General features: G+C 38.7%; 1 protein-coding gene across 4 annotated transcripts; it reads right to left on the bottom strand.

The window, feature by feature from the left end:
• Window positions 1–300: 300 nt before the first annotated feature.
• Window positions 301–13,848, bottom strand: LOC110066137 (BCAS3 microtubule associated cell migration factor-like). 4 transcript variants are annotated; one of them, XM_020773334.2, is made up of 20 exons: window positions 13,407–13,848; window positions 13,260–13,314; window positions 11,390–11,465; window positions 10,576–10,673; window positions 9,979–10,060; window positions 9,044–9,107; window positions 8,087–8,194; window positions 7,684–7,760; window positions 6,983–7,059; window positions 6,772–6,855; window positions 6,315–6,342; window positions 6,128–6,192; window positions 5,888–5,953; window positions 5,541–5,638; window positions 5,023–5,158; window positions 4,732–4,825; window positions 3,307–3,771; window positions 2,774–2,936; window positions 2,303–2,412; window positions 301–2,095 (listed from the first exon to the last, which is right to left on the bottom strand). In XM_020773334.2, exons 1-20 carry the CDS (start codon window positions 13,475–13,477, stop codon window positions 1,398–1,400), a joined length of 2,715 nt encoding a protein of 904 aa, XP_020628993.2. In that variant the 5' UTR covers window positions 13,478–13,848; the 3' UTR covers window positions 301–1,397. The 4 variants fall into 4 exon arrangements, with proteins under 4 accessions (XP_020628993.2, XP_020628994.2, XP_020628995.2 ...); XM_020773335.2 differs by having other exon boundaries at window positions 5,888–5,950; XM_020773336.2 differs by having other exon boundaries at window positions 6,137–6,192.
• Window positions 13,849–14,686: the final 838 nt, after the last annotated feature.

Below are 14,686 nucleotides of genomic sequence, written 5' to 3'. Positions count from 1 at the left end.
TGTTTGAGGAAAACTCGGTCAAGGAAATCACATGATCATCGTTGCGCCATCGTTTTCGAAAAACTGTTTTAAAAATGTTTTCCGTCCACAATAAAACGCAAGGCAGGCCTTTTCAAATTCCTCCGTTTTGAAGAGCGTTTTCGTAGGCCTAACCGTAGAAATAAAGTTGCGTTTTCAAATTTCTCCGTCGAAGTGTGGACGGAAAACATTACATGGGTTTACAAATTTCTCCGGCGTAATGTGGACGCAAGGGGTAGTATTTTCCGTAAAACAAAATATTACTATTCGTAAAAAACACAATCAAGTTTCACATGACGTTTTATTGTTTCTTCACCCATGCATATATTTAAAAATATAAAGACAATCTTTTTTTTTCTTTTGGATTCTGCTTTTATCTACAGTAACTGTATAACTGGTTTATAAATTAACCCTTTGTAACCATTTCAAGGAAATTACTGTCAGTCATTTCACAAAAATTCAGCGTGAAAAGATTACAAAACCCTTGTTATTTACAACTAGAAAGAGAGACCGCAGCTTTTTAACATTATTATACAATTCTAAGTACAGATTGATCAATTGCTCTTGGATTGATATAAACATTATAGGGCCTAAGAATACAGATTGATCATTTGTTCTTTGATTTTTATAAACACTATTCACACAATGACTGTTCAGATACCTTAGTCATATCAGAGGAACAGCAACTAACCATAAAATCGACTTGTGGCTGAAAACTATACATCAATTTACAGCTGATAAATAGATCTGTACTGTTCATATACAGAGTGGACAGAATCCTGAGTCTTTTTGCATTTTATACATTTTTTTACATTTTCAATATTTTGATATTTTTATTTTTTATTTATTCACCTTTACATCCCATACAATAATATGTCGAGAAAAAGCATCGCCTGAAAGGTTTTAGTAGAAATATAGAAACTAGTCCACGTGTCCATGGTATGTGTTCTCGCACAGTACCATAAAAAAAAATCGGTAATTTCTTGTCGAAGCGATGCACCAGGCAAAATGCAATTTCAAAAGCAAATATTCAGTGCTAATATAAATAACTACCGCGTGGGAAAAGATTTGTTAAATCGACTCACTTTTCAACGACCAATACTTAAGCAGCTTGTCAAAAGTTTTTCTAAATATTCTTCCAATTTAGCTGTTTTAGCTTTTGAAAGAAAAGGAGATTACCTCCTTGAGAAGAACGTTGCCAGACTTTCTCATGGAATAAGGTAAGTTATTTGATTTTCACTTTATTAGTTTTTTTTCTGTTTAGTTTAAGACCAGCTAACAGCTGTTAACCCATAAATTCATAAATTACCGTTCCTTGCATGAGTTGAAGCTTCCATTTGAAACGTCATGTAAGAGAGTGACGATTCGTCCTCTAGTGCTTAGGACCAATCGGGAGGGAACAGGGGGCTTGTTTCAGCGGGGGAATACGAGGCGAACGCGTTCACCCCTCCCACCAAACAATCCGACTTAAATTGGAACTGGTTTTCTCCGTTAATAGAAGTGGTTCGTTTCTTGCCATTTTTCACTGGTAGCGTTGCATTGTCGTTCATGGCATCGGCCAATGTTTCCACCAGTTGTTCCTCCTTATCTTCGAACATCTCGTTGTTCATTCCTGGCCAAGGATCTGTTAAGCTTCCCGGGCCGTTGTCAACGATGAGTGGCATGCTCCCCCCTAAATTTGGCGATGCGCACCCAGTGAACGCGAACCGACCGGACGGGGTGGGAACTGGATCGGAGCGGACGGGCTGCAGCCTCAAGCTCTGCAAGTCAAGTTCTTCGGAGTAGAAGTCCATTGGGTGACCGTCCCTGCTGTGAGCTGCAATAGTGGCCCCGCTACCTGAGCCCCCAGACTTGAAGTCCCCCAAGCTGTTGGTGGACGAAGCTGATGAGGAGCCTGGCGGTTGGTAGGTCTTGAAAGAGAACTGAGGACCCATCCAGAGCCGGCGGTGAGGCGCCGCGTGGGTCTCCATATCTATGTTCGCCAGCCACTGATCGTCGGAATTGCTGCCGTCGACGTGCGGTTCCTCTTTTGGGGTGTACGTAATGAGAGATTCGCTGTCCATACCAATTTTCTTTCCTGGAGAAAACAAACAGAGAATAGCGTCTACGTTAGCCATTTTGAAACATCTTTTTGGGTATAAGACGCCAGCTCGATTAAAAGCCCACTTAAAAGTCCTGACGAAAGTGGAGGTTCATCTTGAATTGAGCATCATTATAAGATGTGTGGACTCTCGTTTAACGACTAGACAAACGAACGTCAGGAAAGAAGAGTTGTTCTTTTCACCTTGTTTCTCGGTGCGCTTTGCAAGTTCACTCGGGGTCGCTTTTGGACGCCCCAGCAACAAAGAAAGATCTTTGATGACGGGACTCTTGCTTTCAGGCCATGCTGTGCACCTAAAAGAACCACAAACACAATGGTAAGCACAGACACCAGGAGTAAAGCGAGCAAATTGTCTCCATGGAAAAAAATAGGCCATCTTAAACCCAAAACCAATTGAAAGTTGTAACCTCTGGCCATTCAGAACCAACGCAGATAAGGAGCTGAACCAATCAAAACTTGAAAGAAAGTGTGCAGCTGGCGCCAAAAACGCGTAAACCAAGTTACAATTGGTTTTGGCTTTCCCGCTAATTGGTTGACAAAACAAGCACGTCTGATCTGATTGGTCAGCCGTAATTCTTTTGTTTTGTGTTGCAATATCAAATATAGTAAGGGGGATTTGCATAAAGCTACTGGATAGATTTGATCCTGTTATACCTCGTCAGAGTCCACTGAGCTCTTGCTGTAGTGATAAGCTCCAGGGGGGTGTCATCACTCTGTGGCACGGTTTTAACCCCCTGTGGTTCCAGCACGTACTCAGTCAAGCTGCCGTGAAGGTCCAGTACAAAGAGCGAGTCAACAGCTGAAGACCTCAGAGGTTCTACGGAAAACAAACAAAAGAAAAATACAGATACGATAATTGGTTACTGATATTAACCAATCATGTTGGCAGGTTGAACGACCAGATTTTCTCAATTTTGATAAACTTCATTTTGCAAAAGGCTAAGAGAAAAATATTGCTCAACAGCTTCTTCCAATGACCACACACTAGGGTTTCATCCACAGATTTTACAATGAGAAAGCTCTTAAATTTCGTAGTTTTTCCCCTGTTAACGTACCTTACACTAACGTCTCATAATTGTTATTTTAGGAGTTTCAATTGTGCCCTTAGATTCTATGTTTGCCATAACAATTACCAAATCGACACTTTAGATGCTATGCCAAATCAAGCAAGCGTGATGATGTCTAACCTGCTCTGGCGGTGTTGGGACTTCCTCCTAACCATCCCCTAGACGGGGCAAACGTCATTGCTGCACCCATTGAATACTCCAGTCCTACTCGACCATTACACTTGTTGGAGTGCTGGGCCGAGCCAGTGCAGCAAGGTCCGCCGCATCGTGGGCCATCCGGGGTCCTTATCTGCGCAAAGGGATGTACCAGGTAGGAATGCGGCAGGGGAGGGAGGCGGGGATTTGCTAAACCATTATTGCTGGTTGAAGCAAAAGTCAAAGATTCCCTTGCCACTGGTGCCGCTGTGGAGTTGTGTGGGCTTCCGTTTGGTGAGCACGAGGGGTTGGGTCCTGTGCCGTTGCAGGGACTGTGTCGACCTGATGATGTAGTCGCTTGATCCAGGTCGTCTAATCCAGCGCTGGTGTGGAACCGACTGCTTCGGTTGACCACGCGGCGGGAGGAGTGGGTACGAACTGTTATGGAACCTACAAGGAAAAAGAAACTTTTAGCCTTCGTAAAGCTGACGCGACAATTTTCCGCGCACTCGTACTGATGTCTGATTGGTCAATAAAGATCGGTAACTTTTTGCGCCGAGGCTGATGCCGATGCCATACGGATGCTGGAAAAAGACCTCAGAAATCAGTTGCTTCGAACTTTAATTGAAAGGAATCAAATTATACTAAACAATTATTGGATGAGGTTTTTGTGATATCCAGAATAATCAAGGTCGAGGTAGGGGTTATCGGCCGAAGCCGAAGGCTGAGGCAAATAACCCTTACCGAGACCTTGATTATTCTGGATATCACAAAAACCGAATCTAATAATTGTTTTACTATACATTGAACGAAAAAAATTAAGTCATGTTTTTGCTTCTTCACTGACGGCAAGCAACACAAAGCGCGCGAACTTGACATGATTACCCGTGACCTTGAGTGTCCTTGACATGATTATTGTATAATCTGCAGAGATGTACGCTTTCGGCCAAATCAGAAGAGACACAGAGTTCAATGTATAATAATACAAGTTATTTAAGTAGTGAAAGTATTCATATTGCAAGTGGCGTAAGTAATCGTATTGCAGTGTAAATTGTTTAAGTGTTAGTATTGTAAGCAACATGAGTTAGCGTATTGTACTGTAAGTAGCGTAAGTGATCGTAGGTCATAGTATTGTAAGTGGCGGAAGTAGTAATCATATTGAATACGAAGTATTGTAAGTAGTGTAAGCAACTGTATTAGCTTTGTAAGTAGTGTGAGTAGCTGTATAATTATTGTAACCAGTGTGTGTGACAATCAATAAAAAAAAAAACAAAGCAAAAAAACTTTACCACAAAAAAAGACAAATCTACCAAATTAGAAACCATTTAATTTCGCTTTGGCCATTGAATGCAAGTTGCCTTTATGGGCTTAGAGGGTCTTACTTTCGTTAACTATGGTGTTTTTACGTACCCCCATACGGAGTGATCGGAAATACATGTACCGTGCCACGTACGGTAGAGACGGCCACCCATCGACTATCAAACGAAAACGACATTCCATGAACCTGCAAATGAATGTTAAATGTTGTTTGAAAATTAAATTGCCGGATCAGAGTGTGCACGTGACCGACAGAGTCAGCGGCAAGACGCAACAATTTATACTTCAGACGAGGACTTCAGAGAGAAACACCACGAGAAAACATGGTCACTCTATGGTTACTTGTTCTCAGTTATTTATATGCTAAACGAAGATTAAACTTACAGTGGCAGTCGTGTCCCCTCTGTGGAGGGTGTACAGATGGTGGACAGCGCTTAATGAAGGGCATATGGGGTGTGGAAGAACATGATACACGTGGAAGTCGTTTCCAAGAACGTCGGCAGTCAACAGTAAAGAACCACTGAAAAATATAAACACGAGTGAGTATTACTGCTGAGGAATACCTACAAAATAACGACACTCAAGACCCATTCACAGCTAGCAACGTTTGAAACTTTATTGTAACTTTGGAAGGAAAACCAAGCATTTTTAGTCTTTTAAATCAATGTCAAAGCCCCACAAAGTTTGTCTAGGTTAGGACTTTATCTCTTATCTGGTTGAAATTCCTCAGTTTTGAGGCAAATATTCAGTCGCTTATTTACAGGGATTTTATGCATCGACTAAACATTTTCCGTACGAATTTATAGGTGGGAGTTCTCGTAACCTGGTATAAACAAAAAAGGTACAACTTTTCAAACCTACAATAACTTTCAAAAGGTTTGCCTCGACGAAAAGTTGCATACCTAGGGTCAAAGGACATACAAGACAGGGGCTGTCCAGCATGGGCAGGAAAATGGGCCACTATACCAGAACCCTCATGGTCGTCCTCCTGTACACAGAACTGCAATCAAAAAACAAACTTACACTGCATGAATGAAATAAAACTTCAATTTTAAATATGATGAAATTGCCTACAATTACAACAACAAAATAGATTTAATTTAGGGAGGCTGTTTTGAGGCGACTGACTTCCAAACAATTTTATGTTCTGATTAGTTGAAAATGAATGATAAACATTCAAGAGAGTATAAATTAAAATACCTCACTCCACTCCAGTGAGTGAGAAAAAAGAAGACTTTGTCTACTGTACCTCTCCATTGCCAATTTTCAGTGTGTCTATAATCGTGACGACTCCTGGTCTAATCACAGACTTCTTCTGAGGAAAAAAAACATAAGTTGTATTATTATTATTACACCCAGAAACTCATAATCTGATAGAACACAAAGTAAGTCGACGAAAAAACAGTTGTAACACTTGAGGTGAAAGTTTCAAATGTAGTTTTACAACAAAGTGCACTCCCTGGAATAAGACCTTTTATATCATACTCACAGAGCCCACCTGGGTTGAATAATCATGTGTGACTTCTGTTCCTGTCCACCGACCAACTGTCTCTCCTGAAAATATAATTTAAAAGACATCTACTATAATGAAAATTTCTCAAAAACAACTTTTAAAATTCTGGCATACTAGTTACTCAGTTATGTAAAACACTCAGATTTATAACAAAAGTTCTCACCAAACATAGTCAGGCCTCTGGTTAGTGTCTGAAAGTGAAATATAAAACAATCAGTTTGGCATTTGCATTTTCTCTGGCTTTGCATTACTACACTGCAATTGGTTGAATAATCTTGTGCCACTTTCTTATCCAATCTGAAGTAATTAAAACCACAACCAATTGCAACTCACTCAGCAAACACTTTTTTTGTGCCTTATGCCAGCTACATGTACTTGGTTTGAGTTTTGATTGGTTCACTAGATTGTCAATGTGCTCTTTGTGACTGGCCAGAGTAATACTTTGGTTTTGATTTTTTGACACTCAATTGAAAACTGATATATTGGTTCAAGTAAATGACATTGGACTTAGGGGATTGCATAATATGACCTGAATGCAAACATGCATGATGTCTGTGGATACAGACCTGTTACTGACACACTGCAAACATAATTCTAATGTAACAGACATCTGGACATACCTTAGCTGCATTGATGACTGTGGCCGTGTATGATTGAGAATTGTCCCCACACACTCCTCCACAGGACTGATGGTTAGGTACAAGCTGGCAAAAAGAGCCAATCATTAAATACACAATCTTAGTTATATGTTCATATTACTAGCTTGTAACAGCAGTAGGAAACGATTTAGATATCACACAACAAAGGTGAACATTTGCAGATAGGGTGTACCTTGCAATCTGCATATGCCAGCCATCTGGTTCCCAGTGCCAATGGATTGAGGTTAGGGCTTGGGCCTGGGTAACAACCTAGTATGAAAAGGTATACCAAAATTACTTATCATGCTGTACCTATTAGCTAATGGACTGTTGTAGTCAAGTTTAATAGGTAAAAAGTAGTAAATGATTTTATTCTTTACCTCAGCCAAAAACAATATTTACAATCAACTTAGTTAGTGTAGTTATGATGAGGATCAAAGAGCAAAATATATCTGACTTCAAATACATATTCTGACAAAATATATATTTGACTTCAAATATATATTCTTACAGTTAACAACTGCATCATGCTCTGTGGAAGATAGGTGCCTAGGATATCCAGGGGCCTCCACCGTGACCAGCCCTAGTCAGAATAATGCTCCCACGGCTGGCAATCCCTGCAACCCAGCCACGAGCCCCCACGCAGTCTTCCAGGCACCCATCACACTGAATTAACAGTGGAGAGGGGGAGGGGAAGGGGAAGGAGGGCAGAAAGACGTCAATGAATAGACCAAAGATGAGCAGGAAACTGCTTAATCCTACAACCAAACGTTCCAGGGAATGCCACGCTGGAACATGCCAATACAATTGCGAAGTGCACTGAGCCTGCAATACCATATGAATACCACTGACCAGAAGTACCAGCTACTCTTTGTTATTAACTAAAATACTCACTAGTGATGCAGAAACAACTCTTAAAGGTGCATGCATCAAAAGCTGCTATCTTCTCTTGCAGGGCTATAACCATCAACCTAGTAGAAAATAGCAAAACTAATTATCACTCTTAATGGATTGATTTGTACACAGAAGTACTTTAAGTGCATTACTCCATGATAAGGTGATCTGGGTTCAAGCTAAGCCTGCCCTGACATTGTGTTGAGGGAAAAGGGAAGTGGTATTGCCTATCATAGAAAATCAGTAAACAGGATTTTACAGAAATCAAAGTAAGACATAAACACTGGTGAGATGTCGGGTTTATCTGCTACCTTATGCCAGAAAAATGATTACAGTTTATAAACTGTGTGCTTGTGTATGCTACAGCATGTCTAAAAATCAAAGCGTAAATCATAATAATTACCTTCTGTTACACAGCACATCATAAACCTCAGACTTAAAAGCAATGGAATGAACCTGTTCACCAGTGCTGAGTGACCACAGATTGACTGTGGAGAATGGCAATGAGGGACTGAGGAAACACAAGGACATAATATAATCAGACAAGCCATGCAAACCAATAATTGATCAACACTTAAATGGTCTTCAGTAAACATTTTTTTGTCATTGATCTCCATATTCTTGATTTTGTTCTATGCAGAAAAAAGTCTGACTCTTCCATGGTGAAAAACCTCACAGGATCTGTCAGGATCTTCGAAGATCTTCCAAGATCTGCCAAGGATCCTGGAGGATATGGATACGGATCCTTCAAGGATCCTTGAATTTGCAGAGATTCTGAAGGAAATTGATAAGGATCTTAACTATAACATTCAAAGAACAAGGTCAAAGAGTGCTTTAATAGTGCAACCCACTTCTCCCATCCATACAGTGGAAATACGCTTTTAGTAGCAATATATTAAACAATAAAGACCGTGTTTGACCACATTTCCAAACACCGAGAAGAGAATGAAAATACAACAGGCAGTGTCAAAGTAGTTTTGACGAACTTTGAGGTGTTTGGAAAAGTGGTCAAACATTGTCTTGAGTGTTTGATATGTCTTCTCTATTGAACCTAACACTAAGGAGAGAACGGAGAAGTGAGATTGTAAAAATCTATGCTAAATGAGATCAGATATCCAAACACTGTCACGGTCTTGATTTCCTTTGTTTAAACTTGATGAATTACTAATGAGTTTGAGAAGTTCAGTTCATAAACAGTTTCAGGTAGGCTTGGCATTTGACATCATACAAATTGAGTAAAAGAAAGAAGTTCGAAATTTTCCAGTTTAAAGAGTTGTGACCCAAGACTAAAATTAGCTTTCTACAGTTACTGCAGCTACTGAAACAGCTCACAGAACAGGCAAATTCTTTTACTTCTGACCTTGCAGCATCACATACAGCAAAGAGAGGTCTTGCATCTGCATGCTCATCCTTTGACTTTGCAGCTAAATATTAAAACAAAAAGAGACCAATAATAGAAGTGAATATATGAAAGATCATATATTTGAACTATAGAGAAAGATATGAAGATATGATTGATCATAGCAGTTATATACACAACTTACTGGTAAGCAGCTGTGACATAACATCAAGGGTTCAAATCCTGATATAGCCTGAATTTTTTCAGGCTTTAATTTCACAGCTGTCTAAGTTGTGTAAATAACTGTGATGATTAATCATGTCTTCAGAGACCGATAATTATCATAAATTATAAGTAACAAGACCAGCCAGTATGGGCGTACAACAAAAAAGTGTCAGTGATATTTATGGGTTATTAACCAAGCGTGAGGCCAAATGGCTGGATATTGGACTCAAGGTCTATAATGATATAACAAAAGACTGAGGCCAATATCCAGCAAATTTTTCTCAATAAGCTCAGTGAATAAACCATTTAATATATGGCATAAAGAACACCAGTTTGTGTGTGCGTATCAGCAGACAGCCCTGAGTGGGCTGGCCAAAGAACAGGATTTGGTTCATCTTGGCCAATTACAGAGATAGACATATAATAAATACTGGTATTTATCAGTAATGAGTATGAGAGATGCAGACATGTGAGGGTCTTGGATTCTGGGTCATCAAGTCTCAGTACAACCTTGCCCAGGGCCTCGAGCAAAATATCTTTATCTCTAGAGCATGTCGCACCCAAATGTATGAATGACTACCAGTACATTGTTAGCTACGGCAAGAAGACAATGTGCTGGGGATTAGTCTAGGGTGCACGAGTTCAAAGTTTCTTAATGGCAATTTAAACACTAACAATATATTCCTGTCACTCAGGAGACTAACAGAATGATTTTTAGCCTGTACATGTACCTTCCAGTGGGGTCTTGAGCAAGCGCACCAGCCTCACAGGACCCTGACGAAGAGATAACACCTCCTGTGCTTCGCCAGTTGACTGCAACAAAATCAGAGCATTACATGTTAACTAATTAAACTGATATTTTGATACAATCAATCCTACTGAAAAAATACTGAGTTTTAAACTACTTACAGATCTATATTGTGAGCTATTAATACTTGTACCTTATAGAACAAATTAAATATAGCTTCTTGAAGATAGTGTAGCTGATTTCAGAAATGTTATTTGTACACTTGTCCCAGATTTCCTTGGCAGCAAACGGCAAGAGGGCATACATGAGCTGTATATAGAAGACAGTGAATATGTGCAGAAATCTCTCTCCTTTTCAAGCCACAAACACCAGTCTTGCATCTGAACATTTTTGTGCATGATTTGGGTCCTGAGTGTTAACTCTGCAGGAGTATGAACCCATTAAATCTTGCTGCCAAACACTACTCATCCTGATGTAATAGTTCAGTATGCTTTCTCTTCAGCCAACCATATTTATTTACTTAGTGATGTAGTTAACTTCAGCAATGGTTCCTAAGCTCTTAAGTATTATTTACACTTACTGGGATGGTCCACACATGAAATCCATTGATGTAACCAAGAATCAACACTAATGGCAATGCCACTCCAGATGAAATCTCCTCCTGGTGAAGTGTGCTATCTGTATTGGTAAAAAAATATATTAGAAACCATGGAGTTAACTCATTTAAAACTCCAATATTAAAGTTTAATATCACCACCCATCAGGGCATGTTGAGAGGGACCTAATATTATTTTATTTTACCTCAATACATGGTTGAGGGCCTAATGATATATATATAAATCAGAATTTGTCATTTCCATATCATTTATTAAATATTAAAAGTGAAATGTTTATTCAAAATGAACCAGGGTAGTTTTTAATATGCCATGTAATAAGAAATGGAAAATATTTCTTTTGATGTAGAATTACAAATAAAAAATTTAAATACAAGTTATACAGTAACTGTGAACACTGAATTATGATCAACAAATTTTGTTCTCATATCACATTTTAGATAAATTAGGAAAATACAGTTGACTATAAAAATAAGCAAAAAAAAAAGAATATTTCGGTGTTATCTTGGCACCACTATCAAGTGAAGAATGCAATGGAAAAGGCAATTTACACTACATGAAAAGGTGTGAAAAAGAATAAATTAATTAAGACATGTTTCTCATACAACATACTCATCTGACAAGCACATCAACTCATACAGTGGGCCATTGCAGTACATGTAGCTGTTCTAAAATATAACACTGATTTGTTGAAAAAAAGTGTGGTTCAAAATATCCTTTTACCATCTTCTTTCTTGTCAACATTATGTCATTATTATGTATTTTGAACACTTCTCTTACCATTGATGTCTGCTTCCTCAAACTTCACCCACAACACTCTCTCTTTATCTTCCTGCTTCTGGCCCCCTGTCACAGCCTGAGTGTAAACAAACAGATCTTTTGTTTTTAAGTTATTAAAATTTTAATTTAGGCAACATATTAACGACTTAATTCTAATCAGTACCACATCAAACCTTTCAAAGAAAAAACTATCAAAAACACTACTGAGACAGATCTCTCAAAATATAAAAATCCAGACTGTCTTGTACTTTCCAGATGACACATCAGGGCAATAATCCCAGCCTTTGACAGACTGTTGATGAGTTTCTGTACTCTCATCACTCATCTCCTTGATAATCTGTTAATGCTGTAAGAAGAATCTACATGTTGATTCAACCTTGAAAATTGAAGGGACCTCTTCTTGGATAAAAGACTTGAACTTGCCAGGCCTGGGGTTTCATTAAGGGCCAGGTACTGGGAAAATTCACCCGGGGGTGGGGGGGGGGGGGGGGATTTGCATATGAAAGGGGTGGGGATGCTTATCGTCTCATTTAGGAATGTAAATGTTGGATTTTTGTCTCACTTGGGGTGTTCTGGGCAAAACGCCATCAAATGTAGCCCATATATAGCTGTGAAAGTCTCATTTAGGGTTTCATGCAAAGAAATATAAAAATATATATTTAATATGTTTTAAATATGGTCTCTGACCAGCTGTGAGGACAATTTTGCGCGGCTGATATCACCATCTAGTAGACAGTTTTTTATAAAGAAGTTCAGTTTAAATAGTTTTGCCTGCTTGTGAAAACCAGTTGCCGTCCTGCTGAAAACATTAATGAAACCCCTGGCTTGCTGCATTTTTGTTAATAGTGAACTTCACGGAGTTCTACAAGGAGAGAAGTCATTTAGATTGACAGAAAAATTAAAACAGTTCAGAACATTGAGGTCCTTTAGTTTTTTGTAGTTAAATATTAATTATATGCACAACATGTCATGTTAAAAATCATGCAAACGATTATTCCTTACAGCTGAAACTATTCTTTAAGCCAATTAGACTTCGACAGTCCAATTGATTTGTTGACTTAGAGATAAGATAGATTAAAACTGACTTAATATTTAAAGACATCCTCATTCATGTATTGTAGAAAATTTGTAAAATCACGCAAGTATAGTACGCCTTTCTTGGAAAAAACACAAAGAAATAGGCAAGTTATGTAATTATACAGCAGGAAATTTTATCCATATTTTGTCACGTAACACAATGACGTTTAAGCCTAATAACCTCAGCTTGTGTTACCAGGAAGAAATACTGTCGAAATTTTACTTGTTTCAGTGTTGAGATTACTGTGAATGGTATCTGTTAAACACGATCTTAAAAAAGGAATGTTTTCCCGTGGAATTCAGGAAAGAATTTACAAAATTAATGTTCCAGCTGTACATGTATTAATGTTTTCGCAAAACACATTAATCTAGGGTCTAATATATTCCAGTAAAACCTCTGGCATCTTTATGCTTATTAGCCCATGACAAACGTTTCCAGCGCCAAATCAAAACATGAACTTTGCTCACGTTTGCCGTAGCAAATGACAACTGCAGGAGTTGTTAATTTCAAGGCCATTAAAAGGAAAAATGTACAGCACAGAAAATTATTCACCACACCTAACAATAGTCACGTACGTTTTTGAGCTGAATTTCGAATCGATTTCCCAATTGAAGGGGTCTTTCACGTTGTTTATAAAATTTTTCGAGTTCAAAGGCTTCAAACAACCTAAAATATCACGCAAACTGAAAATGAAAAGGCACAAAAGATAAAAATAGTGGGAATCGCTGACATACACAGGATGACGTTATGGAAATACAAATTTTTTAGTTCGAACAAAAGAGGTATACTTGCCTGCGGTACAACATCATGTAGAAAGCTCACCACACTTTCCACGTAGGACTTGTCGCTACAAAATGGCCAGATCAACATTAATAAAACACTGAACGACTCATAAATCGACAAACCAAGCCAAAACATTTTGTCGAATGGTTAAAAAACCTGATAGCTTGAGGTCGAACAACAAGCCCGCCACCGCGAGAAACTCGTCTTCCAACAGAGTCCACAGACATCGTTTAGAGCTATGAAAAGCTCTTCTGGATCTTCAAAACTGAAGATGAGTAAGCTGGGTAGCTTTTGAACTCAATTTTTTTCACGTTTCCATCGTCGTTTCTTCATATGTTCCTTTGAACATCATTTTTGATGACCAAAACGCTGTTTTGGCGCTGCGTTACGTCAGAAAAAAACATAATCATTGTTTATCTGCCTCGTTATCAACGGTTTGGCGAGAGGCCTAGGCACTAGTACTCTGGAAGAGGCAATGGCAGATTTTCCTTTGTTTTAGTTTTTTTTATACCTTCAATATATTTTAAAGTCCTTTTCTTCAGAAAACTCTCTTTCAGGGAAAGAGACAAAGCAAACCAGAGCATACGATCAAAATAAGCCATTTCCGGACTATTTTCGAATTAACTTTCATTCGTGCTATGTACATTGTACCCAGGGTCATGGTCACGGAATATCAAATTAAATCGAACTTGTCTGAGATAAAGCTGACCACTACTTGAACAATTAAGCTATCGACTACAATGGCGTACTTTTGTCGCTGAATCAATAGAAGACTTTGATTACTTTTCTAAGTTCTGTAGTTCGTGTAGCCGATCTGCGAGGAGGGGTCTTTTGCTTTTGTGACGTCAGTCATCTAACATTTATCTTTTTATCTTCCCGAGTGAAAGTGGCGGGTTTCATTCTTACCATTTAGCGATGCATCATTCAGTTTCCCTATACCTATTAACTGGTTGGCGATGATATTAACTAACGTCAAGCTAATCTGTCGATACAAAGAGTCGAAACAATGGAGACAAAATGATTGCAAATATTCGATTCTGTTTCGAACCAATTTGACCTGAATTTGACAAATGCCACTATCAAATTTACTTATTTTAAATTCAATTATTATTTTGTTGGCTTCTTAAGCTTTTTGACCGATCAAAGCATCAGTAAACAAATCAGCAAACGGTCAGCTTAATTCAAGGTGAAGGGGCCAACTATGTTAGGGGGTGGACAACCCGTGACGGCCTCGTAAAATACGCCCATTATGACGTGCGGAGGGGATTGCATAGATTTAGCTGATCGATATTTGTTTTTCCTTTTCCAACCCGGCAGAATTTTTTTGCATGCCAGCATATTTTTTTTTACGTCGACCGTTTTGCTGGATATTTTTTTTTTGTAATCTGAAGCCGCTGCTCGATATGTATTGGTTTATTTTTGGAGTGGGGAGGGGG

Source organism: Orbicella faveolata, unplaced genomic scaffold (assembly GCF_042242905.1).
Source record: "Orbicella faveolata isolate gen_17 unplaced genomic scaffold, um_ofav_v1 contig_47, whole genome shotgun sequence".
In the NCBI taxonomy this organism is placed as follows: Eukaryota; Metazoa; Cnidaria; class Anthozoa; order Scleractinia; family Merulinidae; genus Orbicella; species Orbicella faveolata.
The sequence above is the reverse complement of the archived record's forward strand: the minus strand, read 5'-3'. Positions and strand labels throughout refer to the sequence as shown.

What these genes read in the sequence shown, in the direction of transcription:
- LOC110066137 (XM_020773334.2), bottom strand. Translation starts at nt 13,477, where the DNA reads ATGTCTGTGGACTCTGTTGGAAGACGAGTTTCTCGCGGTGGCGGGCTT. An exon ending in TACATGATGTTGTACCGCAG is followed by an intron (nt 11,466 to 13,259) that starts GCAAGTATACCT and finishes GTTTACACTCAG; the next exon opens with GCTGTGACAGGGGGCCAGAA. An exon ending in TGTATGTCCTTTGACCCTAG is followed by an intron (nt 5,159 to 5,540) that starts GTATGCAACTTT and finishes TATATTTTTCAG; the next exon opens with TGGTTCTTTACTGTTGACTG.